The sequence below is a fragment of the Lepidochelys kempii genome, chromosome 8 (assembly GCF_965140265.1).
Source record: "Lepidochelys kempii isolate rLepKem1 chromosome 8, rLepKem1.hap2, whole genome shotgun sequence".
Classification (NCBI taxonomy): Eukaryota; Metazoa; Chordata; order Testudines; family Cheloniidae; genus Lepidochelys; species Lepidochelys kempii.
In genome coordinates, this window is record NC_133263.1 from 54,614,198 (window position 1) to 54,636,825 (window position 22,628).

At 42.4% G+C, this 22,628-nt stretch overlaps 1 protein-coding gene across 3 annotated transcripts in view; it reads left to right on the plus strand.

Annotated features, from left to right (window-relative positions):
* The window catches only part of DHX9 (DExH-box helicase 9), a 41,034-nt gene extending 19,392 nt beyond the window's left edge, over window positions 1-21,642 (plus strand). For 2 of the 3 annotated variants that reach the window (XM_073356616.1, XM_073356618.1), the window contains 14 exons: window positions 2,507-2,663; window positions 3,303-3,403; window positions 5,950-6,163; window positions 6,450-6,544; window positions 6,716-6,789; window positions 7,395-7,547; window positions 10,437-10,597; window positions 12,128-12,239; window positions 12,952-13,113; window positions 13,288-13,415; window positions 15,340-15,569; window positions 17,237-17,352; window positions 18,314-18,514; window positions 21,087-21,642. In XM_073356616.1, the coding sequence (XP_073212717.1) occupies window positions 2,507-2,663; window positions 3,303-3,403; window positions 5,950-6,163; window positions 6,450-6,544; window positions 6,716-6,789; window positions 7,395-7,547; window positions 10,437-10,597; window positions 12,128-12,239; window positions 12,952-13,113; window positions 13,288-13,415; window positions 15,340-15,569; window positions 17,237-17,352; window positions 18,314-18,514; window positions 21,087-21,423 (2,241 nt within the window). In that variant the 3' untranslated portion in view covers window positions 21,424-21,642. Of the gene's footprint in view, window positions 1-2,506; window positions 2,664-3,302; window positions 3,404-5,949; window positions 6,164-6,449; window positions 6,545-6,715; window positions 6,790-7,394; window positions 7,548-10,436; window positions 10,598-12,127; window positions 12,240-12,951; window positions 13,114-13,287; window positions 13,416-15,339; window positions 15,570-17,236; window positions 17,401-18,313; window positions 18,515-21,086 lie in introns of those variants that run through there. The other variant, XM_073356617.1, reaches the window with a different exon arrangement.
* The last annotated feature ends 986 nt before the right edge of the window (window positions 21,643-22,628 follow it).

Genomic DNA, 22,628 nt, shown 5'->3' on the forward strand with positions numbered 1-22,628 from the left:
GTTTACTCTGTATGCTGTGTATGTGTTGCTGTCTTATGTGAAAGGGAATTGTGCATTTTACTAAATTGTATGGATCCAAGTCTTCTGTAATTGATCTCAATTGTAGTACTTGTTGAAATACTTCTGAGCTGTTTCCAGCTGAAGATCAAGGCTTCACAGCTTCTTCCTACGTCCCTTTATAGGTCTTAGTAGGACTCTCTCCTGCACCCTTTGGCTTTCTCTAGCAAATAGACCACTACAGTGCAAGTACTCTTTATACAAAGTGGTTTAGTTCTGAAGATAAGAGTGAAAATTGGATAGACTGAAATTTTGTTGTCCTTCCCTTCCATTTTCCTATCAACAGTAATATACCACTTAATACGCTAGTACTTAAGCCACAATCATCAAGTTGACAACTACAATGCAGTAGTTTATCTTCAACACAAAAATCTGCAACAAACTGAAAACTTGAAAGCACTGCAAAATGAGCAACATTTAATATAAAAGTGGGGATATTGTGCTGAATTTATTCACAATTAATTAAAAACACTTTTTTTTAAATCTACCTGAATTTACCGTAGTTTTCATAAGAATGACCGTACTGGGTCAGACCAGTGGTCCATCTAGCCTGTTTATCCTATCTTCTGATAGCGGCTGGTGCCAGATGCTTCAGAAGGAATGAACACAACAGGGCAATTATCGAGTAATCCATCCCCTGTCATCCAGTCCCAGGGTCCCTTACCATCTTAGGTCTGTCAGTGGGTTATTAGCCATCCTCAAGGAACTTATCTGTTTGTTTTTTGAACCCCGTTATAATTTTGGTATTCACAATATCCTCTGGCAACGAGTTCTACAGGTTGACTCTGCATTGTGTGAACACGTCCTCCTTTTGTTTGTTTTGAACCTGCTGCCTATTAATTTCATAGGGTGAACTAGGGTGAGCCCTAGTTCTTATGTGAAGGGTAAATAACACTTCCCTGTTCATTCTCCACAGCAGTCATGGTTTTATAGACATCTATCATATCAACCCTTGATAGTCTCTTTTTCTAAGAGTAGTCCCAGTCCTTTTCATCTCTCCTCATGTGAAAGCTTTTCCATATCCCTGATTATTTTTGTTGCCCTTCTCCGTGCCTTTTACAATTCTAATATAGCTTTTTTTGAGATGGGGCAACCAGAATTATGCAGTATTCGAGGTGTGGGCATACCATGGATTTATAAAGTGGCATCATTTTCTCTCATCAGTTTTCTCTCATCTATAAAGTGGCATCATTTTCTCTCATTATCTGTCTCTTTCCTAATGGTTCTTAATGTTTTGTTCCTTTCTGTTTTCCTCAGTAAGATTTGACTTCCAATTTTTAATGGATGTCTTTTTGTATCTAACCATCTCAATTACTCTGTTTAACCATAGTGGTGTTTTTTAGTCCTCTTGCTATTTTTTTATTTGGGGTATACATACAGTTTAAGCCTTTGTGGGGTTTCCATGCAACTTGTAGGCATTTCAGTCTTGACTGTTCCTTTTAATTTCCATTTTACTAACCTCTTCCGTTTTGTCATTCCCCTTTTTTTTGGCAGTCCTCTTTCTCTCTCTCTCTTTTCTCCCCGCCCGATGTTCAATTTAATTACATTGTGGTTTTTATTATTGAGCTGTTCAGCTATGACTAAATCAAGGATTGGCTCTGCCCTTATGGGTTCCAGGACTAGGTGCTCCAAGAAGCAGTCATTAATGGTATCTTTCAGCTTGCAGTAACAGAGAGCTGAATCTTGTCACGTGATTAAAGTCCATTTGTCAAAGTTAGGTTCCTCATTTGTACTATGAATCCTCTTACAAGGGAATGTACGTGCGTTTCTGGCATCCAGACTAAATGAGATGTACCTCTTCCTCTCCTAATAGGAGAGATGCTATTAACGGCATGTATTGAGTAGTTTAAATTTTTGTACAGAATTGGTGGTTTTTTAAACTAAGAGGTAGTCTGAATGCAGGGCAAGCTAAATAGATAAGCCAGACTTAAGACAATAGATGTTTTCATAGTATGGATTACCACTTCATAGTGCCCCATTGATTACCTCCCTTCTTATTTACGGGTGTAGAACGTCCTGTGTGTAGAACTACAGCAGTTGTTCAGTTGTATTTTTTTAATGTGGACTGGAAACTAGAACCGTAGAGGGTTCTTTCGTGTTAACTGTTCTGAGCTTGTTGACATGGAAGTCAAAACCACTTTAAGGAGGCACTCTAGAAGCAACTGAAACACTAGTCTAGTCTGGTCGGGGGAATTGAGAATAGGGAGTTGATAACTAGGTGCTTAATTCTCTAATATGCTAGCTGTTTTTCAGAAGTTAGTTTATTTTGAAATCTTCTTAGTAGAAGGCAACATATAAGTGCTGTTCATGTGAATAAGAGATTACATAAGCAACTATCTATTGTTAGGGTTACTGGAGAAATGAAATTTTTATGGCAGTCTTGGACAGTAACTTTTTCCGAAAATATTTTGGCTTAGTTTGTTAACGCTCCTGTTTTCTCTGTGTACAGACTGACTTCCTCATGGTGGTGCTGAGAGACGTAGTTGAGGCATATCCTGAAATCAGAGTTATCCTTATGTCTGCCACTATTGATACCACCATGTTCTGTGAATACTTCTTCAATTGCCCCATCATTGAGGTCTACGGTAGAACCTACCCAGTGGAAGGTAAAATACTGGCTGAATGTGTATTTAGAGTAATTGCTTTTATTCATTCTCTTTTCAATCTTGCACAGAGTAGAAGGGACAAAAGCTTAAACAGTTCACATGAATCACAGCATATCCTGAGATCTGGTCTATACCCTATGTTGCAAAGAAGTCAGAGAACATTAACTACTATGGAGTGAAATTTTTCACTGTTTCTCTTAGAGGGTTAAATAGTGATAGTGATTTTAAAAATGAGTTGCTGCTATCTAATGCATACACCTGTTGTCTTGAATAAACCAGCCTAAATGAGCCAGTGTAAAAGCTGCTATAGAAAATACATGGATAGAGCCTGAATGGACAGGCTTGGTTGTCAAGGGTGAGGAACAATGGTGGGAGAGTGTGGGGAAGCTTGTAGTGCCATTGCCCATACTGTACCTATTCTTTGGATAAATTGGGGAGTTTGGTTTCCAAGGCTGTCATCAAGCACTCGTTTCCAGCACTAGCTTCAAACTCTGAGCCCTCAGCTTGCTCTTTTGAAACTTTATGGCTATCTTTAGAAAGGGCCTGTGTAGAGCCATGGTTAGAATATGTCCCTCTGCTGAAGTTTGTGACTGGTTGATGGGCATCCTCTATACTAACTTGATGGATCTGTCCCTGCAGAGTATTTTCTGGAAGATTGTATTCAGATGACTCAGTTTGTTCCTCCATTAAAGGACAAGAAGAAGAAAGACAAAGATGAAGAAGGTGGTGAAGATGATGATGTATGTTGGGCTTGTTTACGTATATAAATTAAACAAGCACTGGCTGGAACCAGCGCACCAACGTAATGCATGCATTGCTGTACTCCTTTCTTTCTTGGACATCAATGAAGCATTTGACCTGTTATGGACAGAGCACAATTTAACCACGTTAAATTATAGTACTGTATAGTAAAATTTTTCACTGATTCTCTTTGAGGGTTAAATATTTGCAGTGTTTCAGGAAAGTATTGTTCCTACATTATTATACAAAGACTAATGGGTGAGCAAGAGTAACTAATCAGGGGACAGAGGTAGTGGTCAGACAGCAGAACAATGGTATAAAATGAATTCCTATCTAATTAGCTGGCTGTGTTTGAATGACTGCAACATTGTTGCACTAAAATGCTTTGAGAAACCTTGTAACTATAGAAATAGTACTTGGGATTGCTGCTGTTATATTTAACTGAATTTTCTGAATGCTTTTGTAATTGATGTACAGTAAGAGCTGTTTTATCCAGCACTTCACCAACTGGAAAGCTCTATAAACCGGCATTTCTGATCTTCATTGAAAGTCCGATTTTTATAGTCCGGTTGGTGTGGGGCTGGCAGGGGGTGGGGATGCGGAGCGGAGCACAGGCTCTGGGAGGGAGTTTGGGTGCAGGAGGGAGCTTGGAGTGCAGGGGAGGGTGTGGGGTGCCAGATCCGGGCGCTGCTCACCTCGGATGGCTCCCTGGAAGTGGCGGCCTGTCCCAGTTGTTCCTGGTTCCCAGCCAATAGGAGTTGCGGGGGCAGCACACAGAGCTGCCTGCTGCGTCTCTGCCTAGAAGTAGCCAGGACAGATCACTGCTTGAGGTGAGCATCCCCCGGATTTGGCACTCCCAGCCCCCTCCTGCACCCAAACTCCCTCCCCCTTAGTTAACTGGCATTTTGCGCTTACCAGCACCCCCCATTCTTCCAGCATGCCGGATAAAACCGCTTTTATTGTATTTAGTTACCTTATAAAGTTCCAGTCCCATTTTATCACGTCACCTGTGTTTTAAAAAATTGAACTGATGTGTGAATTCAAGCTTGCTTCTTTTGCTGCAGTAGATATTGCCAGCAACTATGCCTGCCATGTGTTCCTTACATGGCTGTGGGTGATGGTATCTTTTGTAAAAAGATACAGTCCTGAATCTGAGTTTTAGCAGATGAATGAAGGACCTGAATTTCAATTTGTTTGAATATGTTTTTAAAGGAACAAAGTCAACTTAAAGCACGGTTCTCACAGAAATGATTTTACTAGCCGTTACTTGTAATGACTAAGATCCTTTAACTAGGGCCCTACCAAATTCAGGTCCGTTTTGGTCAATTTCATGGTCATAAGATTTTAAGTTATAAATTTCATGATTTCAGCTATTTAAGTCTGAAATTTCACTTTGTTGTAATTGTCGGGGTCCTGACCCAAAGGAGTTTTGGAGGGGTTGCAAGGCTATTGTAGGGGGCAGGTTGTGGTACTGCTATGCTTACTTCTGTGCTGCTGCTGGTGGCAGCACTGCCGTCAGAGCTGGAGAGCGGCGGCTGCTGGTTGGGAGCCATGCTCTGAAGGCAGAGCCACTGCCAGCAGCAGCGCAGAAGTAAGGATGGCATGGTGTGATATTGCCACCCTTCTGCACTGCTGTCTGCAGAGCTGGGCCCTCAGTCATCAGCCGCCACTCTCTGGCCACCCAGCTGTGAAGGCAGCACAGAAGTAAGGGTAGCAATACTAAAATAACCTTACGACACCCCTGCAACTTCCTTTTGGGTCAGAACCACCAATGTGAGAAACGCTGATCTCCCCCATGAAATCTGTATAGTATAGGGTAAAAGCACACAAAAGACCAGTTTTCATGGTCTGTGATGCATTTTTCATGGCCACGAATTTGGTAGGGCCCTACCTAAAACTATGATGGGGGGAAACTTTTCTGTGTGCGTTTCTTACTTTGTGCGTTTGAGACTGCTGTTTGGGGTCATGTAGTCAGTTTCTAGGTTTACTCTATATAGTTCCTAATTTTCCCCAGCTGGCCCTGTAGTCTGTCTTATAGCAACAGAGGAGAGAAAAACACCTCAGCAGGAAAAGCTTAGTTGTAAAATCACAAAAAATTGGCAGGGGGTTTGGGCACAGGTGTAGAACCTGAAACACCTACTTACTCTTTTTTTTAACTTGATTTCAAATTGACCACTTCTCCTTAAAAGAAACATTTTTTTTTTTTTCCAAACCTACACATTGGTATTTCCTTAAAGAAAAGCAGTTTGATGCTGTAATTCTGGCTTCATCCATTCTAATGGAGATTTAATTGGTTTGATAGTTTCCTACTCTAAATTATAATTTATAGTGGTTTATAATTCTGAAAAGAGAATATGTATAGAAAAAAGATGGGGAATAAGGCAGTTCAGCTTGACCTGTGGAGTGTTGTAAGCCAGTATTGAGCCTAGGACAGTGTTTCCAATCCATCCATCCCATTCATCTATCTGGTTTGAGTGGCCCTCATCCCCATAGTATCAGAGTCCTATCTGGTTAAACGTTTTTTGTTTGTTCTCTACACCTACAGGCCAACTGTAATCTTATATGTAGTGATGAATATGGTCCAGAAACAAAACGTTGTATGGCCCAGTTGAACGAGAAGGAAACTCCCTTTGAGCTCATTGAGGCCTTGCTAAAGTACATCGAGACCCTGAATGTTCCAGGAGCTGTGCTTGTCTTCTTGCCTGGCTGGAATCTGATATACACCATGCAAAAGCATCTGGAAATGAATCCACACTTCGGTACAAACAGCTTTCAGTTATTTTCTACTCAGTGTCTTTCCCTCAGAACAGTTACTGGATAAATGTAAAGATGAGTTGACTGAAAGAGTTGGGCCTTCTGTGTGTCTATATAGGATGAGAGTTTGAGTAGATATACTCTATATAGCTCGGTTTGAGTAGATGGATGAGAGAAAGTGGAAGGAAGGTGTTTAGGTATGAAGCAGTGGGTGGATAAGAGCGAGCTGAACTTTAATATCTGATACATAACAGGTTATAGTTGTTTAACCTCCTGGTGTTCATATTGTAGGAAGCCACCGGTACAGAATTCTGCCCCTGCATTCACAAATTCCTCGAGATGAACAGCGCAGAGTGTTTGATCCAGTGCCTTCTGGAGTGACCAAGGTGTGAAACTATACCACCTACACAGAGACAGAATGTAGTATAGTGGCTCTCTCCTGTGCTTTTGAGAAGAGTTTTTTTTTTAATGCTGGCATTCTGCATGCTGCCTTACAGACCATCCTTGGCTCTTTGTTACAATACATGTATTCTAATACAATTTTCCTGTTTTCGTAGGTGATTTTATCCACCAACATTGCTGAGACTAGCATTACCATCAATGATGTTGTCTATGTTATAGATTCTTGCAAGTGAGTTCCCGATCCAGATCTTTATTTTACACAACACATTATTTGTTGGAATACCAAGTAGTTTTTGCGAACATGCAGTACTTCCTTGTATTGCTGTAGCCCCAAGAATGAGTTTGGAGACCCTAATCTGCGGTAGTTGTGTGCTCCCCAAGTAATCTATGCAGTTAAATAATCATACTGGTGTATCTGTAAATTGTCCTTGGTCCATTGAATACCACGCTAGTGGTGTTTATATGGGTGTCAGTGGGATTCCTGTACACTGTTTTCCAAATGGATTATTTCATACTACAAACTCTCGTATGGTTGCTGGGGAAATATTAAGCCTTCCTATATTAGTCTGTTATGCACTCTGACTTGCTGTGTGCACTTTGAGCATGTTATAGTCATGAATCATTAATTGCATTAGAGCTTTGAGCTGAGATTTAAACTTTTGAGAGAAGTCCGGGAAATGTGGGTTCTGATGCAGTGAGTGGGGGTACTATTCGTTAAGCAGAAAGACTAGCACAGTTAATTTTTTTTATTCCAGTTTTGCTTCATTAAATGATACAGAGTAGACCTGCTTTGGCAGTATTTGATCTTCATTTTTTTTTTTACTGCTTTTACAGACAAAAGGTGAAGCTGTTCACTGCTCACAACAATATGACAAACTATGCCACAGTCTGGGCATCAAAAACTAACCTTGAGCAACGGAAAGGGCGAGCTGGCCGAGTGCGGTCTGGATTCTGTTTCCATCTGTGCAGCAGAACTCGCTTTGAAAGGTGAGGAGCACTCCATAAATTACAGAGCATGCTGTTGTGAGCTGCTTCAAACCAAGCAGAGGAAGCAGATTAACACAAAATTGTGGGGATATGATTGCCATGAACTGTTGCATTTCCTCAGACACAGAATTTAGTTCCCACTCTAGAATTTGTGGGTCCCTTAGAAAACTGCCACGGAAAGCAGGGAAATTGTTTGAGATGTGACTTCAGGAGCAGTCCCCACTTGACTGGACAAGTATGGCCCAGCAGCCTGATAGAATGACAGGGAAGAAAGAGCCCCGTGCTTCACCCAGTGAGACACTGTTGAGGCCCAAGGTATTGAGAAGAAAAGGAAAGGGATTCTAGAATGAGATGCCACAAAAGACACCTGGATCCTACCAATCAAAAAGTGCATGCTTGTGTAGAGAGATGCTGGGACCCTACTCCTCTTCTAGAGAGGACAGCTGGTGTGGAAGGTGGTGAGAACCAGATGAGGGGGAGAGACCTCGGAGGAGAGGAGGAGGCAGGTAGACAGATGTTCTTCCTTTTTCCCAACTCTCTGGCCAGAAGCTGCTAACACCTCTTTTTGCTGCCAAACTGTTTTTCTCCCACTTCCAGCTACTCTAACATTACCAAACTGCTGAAACCTGACCCCTTCTCATTCCTATCTGCCAAATCTTCCCCCAAAGACAAAGCTGTGTGACCCTCACTGCCCAGCTGCAGGGGCTTACACAGCAGTCAGATTCTACTGTATTTCATCCACTACCGTGAAAACATCACAGTACACCCATTCCCCTGGACGACAGCTGCAGGATAACTATGTTTGATGTTAAGAAATCTTAGTTTCTGAAGGAGCATATAATAAAAACATCCCTAAAATTTTTGTTGAATTAAATATTTAGACATGGTATAATGTGATCATCTTAATTCATTAGGAACTTCTGACAGCAAACTAGTTGTGTGCTGTTAAAGAAATCATGTGGTCTTGTATCAGAATTTAGGTTCAGCTTACCACAGAGAACATGGAACCCTAGGAATTACTGTGCTTAAACAGAAAAATTGTAAACAGGAGATTGTCGTGTATTTCCAGTGGGATCCTATAGGGAATGGTTCTTGACCCTACACTATTTAACATTGTTTTTTGTCAGTGACGTGGAAGAATATATAACTACTGATAGTTTGTGGATGACGCAGATTGAGGGAATGATAAATAATGAAGAGTACAGGCCACTGATAGAGTGAACAGGATTGCATGGTAAATTGGGTGCAAGCAATCAGTATGCATTTTAATAGGCTAAATGTATACATCTGAGAGCAAAGAATGTAGGCCATACTTACAGGATGGGGAACTCTAGTCACCATGACACCCCTCTGCCCCCCGCAAAAAAAAATAGTTTTTAACACTGCTTCCCAGGATAATGAGGAGAACATGAGCTCCCAGTGCAATGCTGTGGCTGAAAAGGCTAATGCAATCCTTGCCTGAATGGGATTCTCTAGTAGAAGTATACGTTATTTTACCTCTCTATTTGGCACTGGTGCACCTGCTGCTGGAATACTGTGTATGGTTCTGTCATTTTATGAAGGATGTTGATAAATTGGAGAGGGTTCAAAGAAGAGCCACAAGAATAATTAACTTCAGAGTGGTGGCCGTGTTAGTCTGTATCCGCAAAAAGAAAAGGAGTATTTGTGGCACCTTAGAGACTAACAAATTTATGTGAGCATATATAGTCTCTAAGGTGCCATAAGTACTCCTTTTCTTTTTAAGAATGATTAAAGGATTAGAGAACATATTTTATCACGATAGACTCAAGGAACTCAATGTGAGATTAACAAAGAAAGTTTAAGGGGTGACCTAATTGTATAAGTACCTGCATGGGGAACAAATATTGAACGGACTCTTTGCTCTAGCAGAGAAAGGTATAACATGAGCCAGTCGATGGAAGTTGAAGCCAAATTCAGACTGGAAATACGACATAAATTTTTAACAGTGGGAGTAATTAACCCTTGGAACAATTTACCAAACATGATGGGATGACCTGTGGTGGATCCTCCCATCTCTGGCAGTTTTAAAATCAAGATTGGATGTTTCTCTAAATGATATGCATGAGGAATTATTTTGGGAAATTCTATGGCCTGTGGTGTTCAGGAGATGAGACTAGATGATCACAATGATCCCTTCTGGCCTTGGAATCTCTGAAAGCCTAGCTTTATGCAGCATAGAAGGAGAAAGACCATTCAAACTGTCGAAGCAAGGGTAAGAAGTAGAAATGGATGGGACCATGTTCATTTGGGAGGCATGTTTATCCCGAACATCACATGAGATACTAACTGTTCGAAAACTCAGTCATTTCTAGGGCTTGACACTTGAACTGTGATCCTCAAGGCAGAGAGACTGAGGGCACTGTGTCAGGGAGAAAGGGACCCAAGAGCTCCATCCCCACCACACCTCCATGCTGCTAGAAGTAAAAAGTTGGCCTGTTTCCAGTAAGAGCACTCCTCCTTGTTGCTAACCTGACTGAACCAGGGACCAGCAGAGGCTGTTGGGAGTGGAGGTGATAAAGTAACCAGCATGGAAGCTGGAAGCAGGGTAGTGGTAATAGGCAGGCTGGAAGAAATTGACCTGCCTGAGGAATGGAAGACCTATTCTAGTATTCAGGTTTGGTTGTGGAAGGGCAAGGAGATGAGATTGGGGGGGGGTTCCAGTTGGAAGGGACATGAAATTACTGAAGAGAAGTACTGTTCATCAGTGCAGGTTGCAGGAATTCACTGAGGGTGGATTGATGAGGTGACTTGGTGAACATGTTCACGTAGGAAGGCTAGGTTGCACTTGTTGGGATGACCTGTATTTGGGATCGGGAATGCATATGTCCAGAAGGTTGACTTTTTGTGTTCACCCCTCACTGTTTTTAGGCTTGAAACTCACATGACACCTGAAATGTTCCGAACACCACTGCATGAAATTGCTTTGAGCATCAAACTTCTGCGTCTGGGAGGGATTGGACAATTCTTGGCCAAAGCGATAGAACCACCACCTTTGGATGCAGTGATTGAAGCAGAGCACACGCTCAGAGGTATTTGTATTGGGCCACAAGGTTCTTTGTTAGCAAACCCAGAAATGTGACATGTACAGCTTTGAATGGTTGAGGGTATCAAGGTCAGTTGTAAGTAGATTTGACATATATATTGCTAGGTAGACATTTATTTCTAGGTTTTCTTTGGCTGGAGGGACCTGATGTCTGCAGACCCCTTTGTGGCTCTGGGATGCATTTTCTGGGTAGCAGTGAGCTTCTGCAACTGGAGCAGCACTTAGAGAAACACAAATGTTCCTCTAGTTGACTTCCTAGCTTCAGGCTTCTTTTGTTACATTTTATGAGTATCTTATAAAGATGGCTACTATTGTATCTTCAGATGTGAGACTTGTATATGAGATGCGACTGAGTCCATCGCATTAAAGCGTTTGGGAAACTGGTTCAAAACAAGCCTGATCTAGGCTGATGGATTCTGTTATAATTATTTTGCACTTTTATACTGCCTGGTCACCCCGTTTTGTGAGATCCCTTTGTAACTCTTTGCAATCAGCTTTGGACTTCATTTGAGACTGTGGTACTCAAGTTAGTTTTGCCACCCAACTGTTCATGCCCTTTTCCAGATTACTTATGAATATGTTGAACAGCACAGGTGGTCAATATAGATCCTTAGGTAGCCCCCACTATTTACCTCTCTACATTGTGAAAACTGACTATATATATTCCTACCCTTTGTTTCCTATCTTTTAACAAGTTATTGATCCATGAGAGGACCTTCCTCTTATCCCATGACTGCTTAGTTTACTTAAGAGCCTTTGGAGAGGGACCTTGTCAAAGGCTTTCTGAAAGTCCAAGTAGGCTATTTTGACTGGATCTCCCTTGTCTTCAGACTTGTTGATACCCTCAAGGAATTCTGATTGTTGAGGCATGATTTCCCCTTACAAAAGCTGTGTTGACTCTTCCCCAGCATAATGTGTTTATCTGTGTCCAACCATTCTGTCCTTTACTGTAGTTTCAACTAATTTGCTTGGTACTGAAGTTAGGCTTACTGGCCTGTAATTGCCAGATCGCCTCTGGAGCCGTTTTTTGAGAATCGGTGTTACAGTAGTTATTCTTCCGTTGTCTGGTTACAGAGGCTAATTTAAGCAAAGGTTATATATCACAATTAGTAGTTCTGCAATTTCATATTTGAGGTCCTTCAGAACACTTGGGTGAACATAATAGTTTAAGTTCTTAAACTTATCAATCTCTCAGCCAAGGGCTAATTAAGTCCTTGGTTTGACTTTAGGCTTGTGTACCCTGGCAATTTACAGCGCTGCAACTTTCTCGCTCAAGGGTGTCAAAAAATACCCCCCCGAGCACAGCAAGTTTCAGTGCTGTAAAGCGCCATTGTAGACAGTGCATCAATGCTGGGAGCCATGCCCCTCGTGGAGGTGGTTTTTTTAGAGCACTGGGAGAGCTCTCTCCCTGCACTGTGCCACAACCACACAAGCCATGTTAAAGCGCTGCCAGTGTAGACTAGCCCTAGGCAACTGCCAGAACCATCTTTGCTGATAGGTTAATAACTTGTTTCAGAGCTGGATGCCCTGGACTCTAATGATGAGTTAACGCCTCTTGGGAGAATCCTTGCTAAACTCCCCATTGAACCTCGCCTGGGCAAGATGATGATAATGGGCTGCATTTTCTAGTAAGTTCCTCAGTATCAGTGGTGATTCTTTGCTGTCTTGCCCTGTGTTCCTGAATCTTCAGGCATCCAGTGATGTTAAAAAAAAAAAAAATGCATCCAGATGGGCTGTGGGTGGTGGCATGGGGAGGAAGGGGAGGGAACTGAATATTCATGAGATTAGGAGACAAATAACATCACTGGGTGTGGGGAGCCAAATATTCATGAGCTAGGGAGGAACTGAATGGCACCAGTAGCGACTGAATATTTATGAAGTTGGGGAATGGGACACTGAACACTTGTAAGATCGGAGTGAACTGTGGTTGGGGAGATGTGGACAGTTAGCATTTAAGAGACAAGAGGTGAAAACCACGGGACTGAATATTCATCAACAGAGGTATGCGGGCGTTGGTTTTAATCATGAGGGGTGGTGTTGGAGATCCGATAATCTGGAAGAGGGTGGTGAACAGGATTGTGAAAACAGATAGGGGAGGGGAAGAGGCATAATATTCATGAATGTGCTGTGAAATTCCAGCCACTGTCATTTGATCTAATTAATGCCTTTATTCTGGGAAGAGCTGCTGTAAAGAAGTCTTTCTAAGAATGAGTACTGAGGTAATGAGGCTTGTGTCCTTAAGCAGGAAGTTTTTACTCATGTCAACGGGCCTGTAACTTCTGCTGGCAACAAGACTAGGAACAAACCCAGTCATAAATACTTCTATGGTTTCTATTTCAGTGTAGGAGATGCTGTGTGTACCATCTCTGCCGCCACCTGCTTCCCTGAGCCTTTCATCAGCGAGGGTAAACGGCTGGGTTACGTCCATAGGAATTTTGCGGGGAACAGGTTTTCAGATCATGTAGCCTTGCTTTCAGTCTTCCAAGCCTGGGATGATGCAAGGTATGTTGGCTTAGCACAGAACAGAAGATTAAGGGTAATATTGGGTGAGCAACTATGTGACCTGACTAGATAGTCCAAATGGCTGTGTTAGAGTTCCTGTTTGTGGCACTCATTCTTCTCTTGTACAGATATTCTTGAGTTCAAGTGAGTCTGTCTTGACTGTTTCCTTTTTAGAATGGGCGGTGAAGATGCAGAAATACGATTCTGTGAACACAAAAGGCTCAACATGGCTACACTCAGGATGACTTGGGAAGCCAAAGTCCAGCTTAAAGATATTCTTATCAATTCTGGCTTTCCGGAAGGTAATACTCCATGGAAGCAGTCATTTCAGTATTGTCCCCATCAATCTTTGAGAGTTGAGAGGTAGCTTTCCAACCTGTTGGCTGGCCGATAGCTCAATAATGGTGAATACATGGCATGTGGGCTCATGGTGAATTTGCTCCAGTACTTTTTTGCTTTTAAAGCAGCTTCCACCTGAGTGTTGCTGCATGCATTCTGCCTCTCCTAGCTGAGAGCAGCTTAAGGACTTATCTACACTGTGCATTAGTGTACAGATTGGGACTACATTAATGAACACTAGGGAATTTAGTGTGTGCCAGCAGGGTCCATGCAGACCAATCAGTATGCAACACCCTAGTGCACACTAGAATTTGCACCCCTCTAGTAAAAAGAAAAGGAGTACTTGTGGCACCTTAGAGACTAACCAATTTATTTGAGCATGAGCTTTCGTGAGCTACAGCTCACTTCATGTGGACTAATGCACAGTGTAAACGAGCCCTACAACAGCTTGTGAACTTAGTACCGCAGTGATGATAAATTCTGGATGGCAAGGTTATGAGGAATTTGACCTTTTAAAGTGGTGGTTGTCTTTTCAGATCCACCTCCATGGTTTTGCTTCTCATACTTCTCTGCCATATATGCTCCATATTGCACTGATAGTCCTTCTGGATGAGAAGAGCTAGAGACTGCCCTCCCAAAATCACTTGGCATAGCTGTTGCATTATCCTAAGGGCATTGCCCTCCCCACCCCACCCCCAGGATCTGAACACTGCCTTTCATGCTCTGTAGTTTTCTGGGCTTGTGCTCAGATCTTCACTACATAGCATATTAGCTTAGAATTCTTTGTATTTGAGTTTTCATTTCCATTAAACAGTGAGAATATTACAATACATAACAAAATCTCTCAGCTAGTCATCAATATAGGATTGAGCAAGACATGATTTAACACAGCCATGTACAAGTGGCAAGAAGTCAGATTTACTTTCAGATGGAGTCTCTGTTTAGAGATAAGACCAAATTTAAGGAAGGCACCTATAAGTATCCAGATTAGGCTGAATTTATTGTCAACTTGAAAAGTAGTAAATTTTAGTGCTTTCTGTATAAAATTAATAGTAATAGCCAGGTCCCTAGTGGACTTCCTGTGGTCCCTGCCTCTCACCCCTTTTCCAGGTAAAAACTTTGATGGGGTAAGGTTGGGGGTGGGGGGGTACATTTATTTTGTTTTTGTAAGATTGACTTTGTTTGAGGAGTATGCTTGGGTTGGGGTCTTTGGGTTAGGAGTCAGTGCAGAACATGTCCATTCTTGTAGTGGAAGGAAAAGCCCTTTTTTGAAGAGGAAGGTTTTGCAGCATTTCCTAAAGATGGGGCAGGTTCTAGATTCAAAAATCTCTGGAAGTTTTGTTCCATGTTAAAAAGTCGATGGGAATCCAAAGTGTTGCTCTCCCTTTCATTTTCTTAATATCCAGTAGTCTTTCTCCCTCTGCTCTCAAGGATAAATGCTACAATAATTCTCTCTCTGGGCTGGATGACCCAACAACCCCCAACCTGGGACTTCAGGTTTGTTGTGACAAGCAGTGGCACTATTACAACATCCAACCTGACCTCTTCAGGAGGTCCTATTGTCCTCCTGGACAAGCCTTTATGCCCTTGTTCCTTGAGAATGTGGGAAGGGGAATGGCTTTTCCAATTTGTAGTTTATTTTTCAGCTCTTTTCTCACTGAATACTAGAAAATGTGTGTTCGGTTTACTCATTACAAATACAATTATTTAACGTTGATGTGATGCAGCATTAAAATACCCTTTTCTGAGGGCAGAGATGTTTTGAGAACCAATGCCTAAATAAATAGTCGAGTCAGTAAATGTTCAGATCAGAGATCCCGAATAACTTAGTTGCACTGTACTATGTGAGATCTGGAAAGTAGCCTGTTTTCTGTTCTCTGTCAACAGAGTGTTTGATGACTCAGATATTTAACAACACTGGACCAGATAACAATCTAGATGTTGTCATCTCCCTGCTTGCTTTTGGTGTATACCCTAATGTCTGCTACCACAAGGAGAAGAGGAAAATTCTTACCACTGAGGGGCGCAATGCGCTTATCCACAAGTCATCCGTCAACTGCCCTTTCAGCAGCCAGGACATGAAGTATCCATCTCCTTTCTTTGTTTTTGGTGAAAAGGTAAGGAGAACCATGAAATACGACTTTGAGAACATTACCAAACTTTATGCCCATTCTTATTGCTTCATTTCAAAAGGAGCCTCTCGGGCACTGTTTTATTTCTTTAATGAAAATTTTAGTGCTAGTGAAAGAATGGATTGGCAGCCCTGGAATCCTGTATTCCAAGTCTCTTCTGTTGTATGGCCAAAAAAACCCTGGAATTAGCCCTATCCTCTTGCTGCTCCCTGCTCAAGGTCAGTTGGTTCAGAATTCCATGTTCATTTATTTTATATTGTGCACAGTCCCCCAAGTGTTCAGTGTGCTGCATATTTTTGTATTCATAGAATCACAGACTTTAAGGTCAGAAGGGACCATTATGATCGTTTAGTCTGACCTCCTGCACAATGCAGGCCACAGAATCTCACCCACACACTCCTGTAACAAACCCCTAACCTCTATCTGAGCTACTGAAGTCCTCAAATCATGGTTTAAAGACTTCAAGGGGCAGAGAATCCTCCAGCAAGTGACCTGTGCCCCACGCTGCAGAGGAAGGCGAAAAACCCCCAGGGCCTCTGCCAATCTGCCCTGGAGGAAAATTCCTTCCCAACCCCAAGTATTGACAAGTAACTGCTTTATAGATAGTCAAGGGGCATGATGGAGGTTAAGGAGCTGAACAGGGGACAGCTATGGCTTGAGGAACCCATGAAAGTGAGGGCAAGTAGCTTGGGTTTTGTTACCCAGAATGCATTTGAGCCTTTTGGTGCTGGGGAGGGGATTCCATCTCCTCTTCACTCCTGCGCAATATGGGGAGGGAGAGAGAATAATAAATTGTGGGGGCTGCAGGCATGAATTCCTTGCTCCTGTCACTCTAGCAACCCTGGATAACATTGGGCTGCCTCATTGCACTCTACCCCAATATCTGCCACAACAGCCAGCGGTGACAAATGGGCAATGATATATTTATTGCTGATCTCTAACCGTAATTTGGCTTGCTAACACACCATTGACATGAATGGGGCAGTTCACATAGTCAGAGCCATTGTCTCTGTCTGTCTGCAGAGTTGGGCAGATGTCACTGAATTGGTTTATGTTCAGATCATATTTTGAAGGTATTCTCCACAAGTACCAAGTTCAGGTTTTTGCTTATGTAAACAAGAGCCTAGGTTTTTAGCACAGTTATGCAGGAATTTACAAATCTGCAAATGTGGGACAGTTGTGTAATCACCATAAATATATGGGTTCCTGACTATCCAAAGAACAAATTGGTAGGGCGCTCTAGGGGAAACTTGCAAAGTGCAGCATCCCAGACCTGTTGTTTGGACTATCTTTAGGGTGGGAGGAGAGTTCCATCTGATGCTGGGGCATTGTGCTGAGACTGGCAAAAACTTGGTGTTTTTTTTGTAAAGTGACACCTGTTCCTTGGGAACTGCATTGAGACCACAAAATTCATTTCACATGGACAACTGACAGCTTTTAAATGGTAATGAATTTGTTTCAGCCAACCAAAGCTGATTCACAGCATCTCTCCTGATCTGATGAGCTCTGTATTTATTACTAATCCGTTGAGAGACAATCTCCTAGGGATTATCTTGTTTGTAAAAAAAAATTCTGTTAGTTTCCATGGCCGCTGAAAGAAAGAGCAGTCTTAGTTCTTGAAATGGGAAACCATGTTCCTCTTCTACCTGCAGATCCGAACACGAGCTATCTCTGCCAAAGGAATGACCTTGGTGAGCCCGCTGCAGCTGCTTCTGTTTGCCTCAAAGAAAGTCTTATCCGATGGAGAGATCATTCTGGTGGATGACTGGTATGAACTTCCTAGTTGATCGTGGATAACTGTGAGGAGAAACAGCTGGTAACATATCTATAAGTATGTTTAGAATGGGAAATGTAGGTCAGGCTGTGCAGTAACAGATTAATTTCATCAGAGCATTATCGTTGGTCTGTGTAAGGATGGGGGAACAGTTTATTTTGGCAGCTCCTGTTTTTTCTGTAGATTATGTTCCTAAATTGAAAACATGAGGCACTGGCTGGATTCCACAAAAGCTACTTTCCCTGAGCTCAGATCTGAATTAGAGGTGGTGGAGAATTTGGGTCACCGCCTCATAGACAAGCAGGAGGAAAGATAAAGATAGCCTCATCATTAAGACACAGGACTGGGTCAGGAGTGCTGGCTCTGCTACTGACTTCCTGTGACCTTTGGCAAGTAACTGGGAAATGGAGGTAAAAAGACAATCTTTAAAATGAGGTTAATGCCTCCCTACTTCCCAGAGTTGAGGCTTAGTTCACTAACATTTGTCAAATTTGATATTCTGGGATGGCTGGTAGTTTTTGATATCTTTGTGTCCTTAACAGAGCCTTGAAGAGCCCCTGTATTTTTGAGCCTGCTTTAACGTTTTGGCATCTTTTAGTCCCAGAGGTTAATGGAGTAGTAACTGGTAGTACCTGGAGTGTTTCCAGTCCAAAGAGCAGGGAGTCAAAAATGTAGCAGCTGTTCTAATTGGCTTCTGATTTCTCTCAGTGCTGGGGAATCTCATACGTTGCCAATCATACTTTTTCAGTTCCAGATGGCAGCATTTCCCATTGTTAGGGTGTTATCCATAACTCTTAACTTCGAAGTTCTAAGTGTTTTCTGTGGTGGTTGGCACTAGACGCACTGAATACCTGCTCTGTGGAACATTGTGCTTTCTTTATAGCCTCTCTCCTGTAGGCTGTGATGTTCTATATCTAGAGAGATCTTCATTTTGAAATCGTTTTTCCTGCTCTAGGATTAAATTGCGGATGTCTCATGATGCAGCTGCTTGTGTCACTGCCCTACGTGCAGCAATGGAAGCTCTTGTTGTTGAAGTAACTAAAGATCCTGAAATCATTAGCCAGCTGGACCCAGTGAATGAGCGAATGCTGAATGTGATCCGCCAAATCTCCAGGCCTTCAGCGGCTGGCATCAACCTCATGGCGGGCAACACAAGGTTAGCTCCAATCTGTTCACTTATACAGCTGGATCCTTGGAGTAGGAAAACATTCCTGGTAACTTGGAATGCCTAAACATTCCAAAGGCCAAAGTGTGTGTCTGAACTCCTATGCCAGCAAGAATTCCTGTTGTGGGATTTAGTTTGGAAGCAGGCTGCCTGATGTAGATAAATCAGTGTTGAAGTTTTTAATATACTCATATTTTCAATTAATCGTAATGTCTGAAAATCTTCCTAAGAAACTGTGCAAGCAGTGAAAGTGCAGGTTGATGGAGGATGGCAAAAGGAGAGTAAAATGATGTCTCCTATAGTGTGTGAGTTAATGAGGTTTGGTGTGATTGGCTGCCTTGTGATACAGCATGCACCAAGGATCTTCTGGATTTCACAAATGAATTGAGGGGGCTGTTCTACTCATGCATGACTTTGAACTGTTTGTATGTGATGGTGTGCATTTCCCAGAGTCTACTGACTGTAATTCCTTCCCCAAGCCACATATGTCACCCTCCCATTACTAGCAGAATTATAAAAAATGGGGAATAGTAGTTTCAGGAAACTGAAAGAACATAACCCTTAGGCCTTGAAGTAGAAATCTTTCAAAACACCTGGGAGAGTATGCTTAAACTATAGCAACTTGGTATGCACAGATGGTTACTTTCTGCAGAGAGTAACCGTTTCACTGGCTTGCAATAAACTTCACACTAGAAGACTGATCTTGGTATGAAGTGTTTGAACAAGCTAATTTCAGTTTAACCCTACTGTCAAATTCAGAATATGATAGTTGTAATCCAAGAGGCCATGGTACCCTGGTGTGTACATCATATGGCCTGAACATTCTGTCAGCTGTAGGGTTAATTTGGATTTGCAGTGGTGGGCATTAACTTGTCTACTGAATTTTACATACTCCTGAGCATGTGTGATTTCCACCTACTCAAGGATATTTAGATCATCTGCAATTTCATATCCTTCACATCAATTTGTGTTGCTCATTATGCAGAACAGATTTAAGATGTAAAGATGACTTTTCCCAAATCTCTGGAGATATAGTAATGGTTGAACTGCAGGCAAGGAGAGAAATGTATTTGGTTGATAGTGTTTGACTTCTCCATTCTACCACAAATATTCTTCCTGAAGAGATCCATGCATCATTTCTTGAGTGCTTATCTATTCAGACTGGATGATGCTAGGATTCCCTTTGGTCCTAATGGCTGCCTAAGAGTAGAAAACACTACTCTAACATTACTAGTCAGATTCAGTGTGGGCAAAGCACACATCAGGGTTGGGATTTCTCTTGTAGCGAATGGGTGCTGAAGCTCCTCATCCAGTCTGTATAAGAATGATAGAAATCAAGGAAGTGTTCCACGCTCCTAAACCACTAAACTGTACCTGTGTTGCTCAGTAAAGCAAACCATTACAGACGGCAAGAACCACTTTTGCAGTTTTTATAAAAATATCTGAAAATAGTTGGTCTCAGTCCACACCAGTCTCACAATACAATACCTATTTGTGCTTTTCCATACCACTGGTAAACATGCCTATGTATAGGGGAAAGGGAGCTGTAGAGCTCTGATGTCTACAAATGAAAGTTCTAACAAAGAACCTTTTCTCTGCTTTAGTATCAGTCCTAGTACCACTGCTGAAGGGCTGCATGGTGGGAGGGGGTTCCTGTTTCAGTATCCTTTGTGCTTTGGGGAACAGGCTGACTCTCTCTCTCCTCCACCCCACCCCCTCTCCTTCCCGAACTATGTCAAGCACATCCTATTTCCAGTCCTCTCTCCCTTCTCCTGCAGGCCCTTCCCCATTATTTTCTCAAATGCTGGGTGAATTTACAGGGCTACATGTTAATGACTTCAGAGACTTTAATGTTCGTTATTCTGCTGTTATATAAGCAGAACAGAAACTGTGTATATCATTGGACCATTGTTAGCAGTAGCCTCAAACGGAAACGGCTCAGCCACTTTGGTTGAAATTCAGCCTGAGGCAAGTGGCTGGCATGGAAAACTTCAGCCCCATAAGGGGACTTTGGCAAAATTATAAACGATTGAAAACCGAGTCTTATAGTGGGACATGTCAGGCAGCCTTATTAGGCAGCCCTGCCTCTAATAACCTGTTTCATTCCTTATTTCTGATGTAGATAATTTAACAAACGTGGGGGAGACTCAACTGTATGGAGTATGGGTAACTGATCAAAATGAGGGACCAACTTCTATTTTTTTCTTAAACATATCACGAGGGGCAAAATAGAGAGCCCAGCACTTCCCACATAAGCTGAAAACTGTCACCCCTACCTATGAGTTGTTGTTTTTGACAAAGTCCACGTCAGTGGATAATTTTATCTCTGCTTTAGAATTTTTTCGGGATGGGTCTGGTCCTGGACCAGATGAGATCACTCTGGGCTGCTCTTTAATGAAGCTTTACAGGGAGTAAATGTCTAAGTTGGGTGTGGGATTTGAGCATACTGCTCTGCTGCATAAGAGGAGTGGAGTTTTACGTTTTTGGAACTCTCCACTCTGGTGGTGGTGAAAATATTGAATCCTTTTAAAGTTGAGTGTTAAATTTTTTCTTTCTTTCCTAGGTTTGGAGATGGTCCTCGTCCCCCAAAAATGGCTCGATATGACAATGGAGGTGGATTCAGAGGACGGGGAGTTAACCAGCGTGGCTCTGGCTACAGAGGTGGAGGCTATGGTGGTGGAGGCTATGGCGGTGGATATAACTCATACCGAGGTGGCTCTGGAGGAAGAGGATACCAAGGTGGCTCTGGGGGAGGTTATAGAGGTGGTGGGGGATATAAAGGGTCTGGGGGAGGGTATCGAGGCTCGGGTGGGGGATATAGAGGGTACCAGGGTGGTGGGAATAGAGGTAACTATGGAGGTGGGTTTGGGGGCCAAGGAAGGGGGCGTGGTGGTTATTGAAATCAATTGAAGTCTGTCTTGTACTCTACAAAAATGTGCATGTTTCCTTCTGGAACTTCTTTGATGCTAATACAGAAGTCTGTTTGTTATCCTACTTGTTCACAGTAGCTTGAAACGAACTGTTTAGGACTAGTGGTGATATTATGTAAAATAGAGTCCTTACTACAGAGTACCACAGTCTGTATACTTTGTTCTTAATAAAGTGTTCTGTTCACAAGACTTAACGTGTTTTGTCTCTGTATGATGATTGGATTCTGGACTTGAGAATGGCTGTTTCCTTTTAGGTTTATCATTTGTCTATAGGAGGTATGAGAAATTTGGGAGAAACCTCTTCATGGTCTCCAGGGGGTAAAAGAGCATGTGGGACAGATATCAACAATTACTTCAGAACTGCAAGGGATTATTAGTCATTGCTGCTTCAGACCACGATTGGACTGAATGGACAGAAGCAGAGGTTTGAAATCATAGGACTTTGTTCACCAATATGTATAGTTAGGTGTAGAATACGCTACATTAATAGTTATGAGCACAGTATTAATATAATATACACCATACATATGTGTTGGGAAGCTACGTTAAGTATTGTGCTCTCCCCACAATTCTGTTCACCCATGTCAAATATCCTACTATACTTGTCAAAGCTGAAATCGTCTTTACAATTAGAAAATAGGAAACATGGCAAAGCAAAGATGCATGAATGCTTTGTAGCAAGCACAGTTAGGATTTACTTTCACGGCTCATTAACACATGGAGTGTAATATTCAAAACAAAATATGGGAAAGTACAGGGCGATACCAAGGACAAAGCTGGCACAAACTAGTGGGTTAACCTTGAAAGTGATGTGTAAAGAGTTGTAACTTGTAAAATCGTTACTACTAGCTGAAATGCATAACTTTGAAGCTTATGGCTGCAAGCATTTGTATGTCTCCTTTTTATTGTACTGCTTCGTCTTTAGACCAGGGATGGGCAAACTATGGCCCGGATCCCGCAGCACTCCCGGAAGCAGCTGACACCATGTCCCTGCGGCCCCTGGGGGCAGGGACAGAGGGTTCTGCACACTGCCCTCACCTGCAGGTACCGTCCCCTGCAGCTCCCATTGGCCGGGAACAGGGAACTGCGGCCCGTGGGAGCTTTGAGGGAGGTACCCGCAGGCAAGGGCAGTGCATGGAGCCCTCTGCCTTCCCCCCCCTCCCACAGGGGCTGCA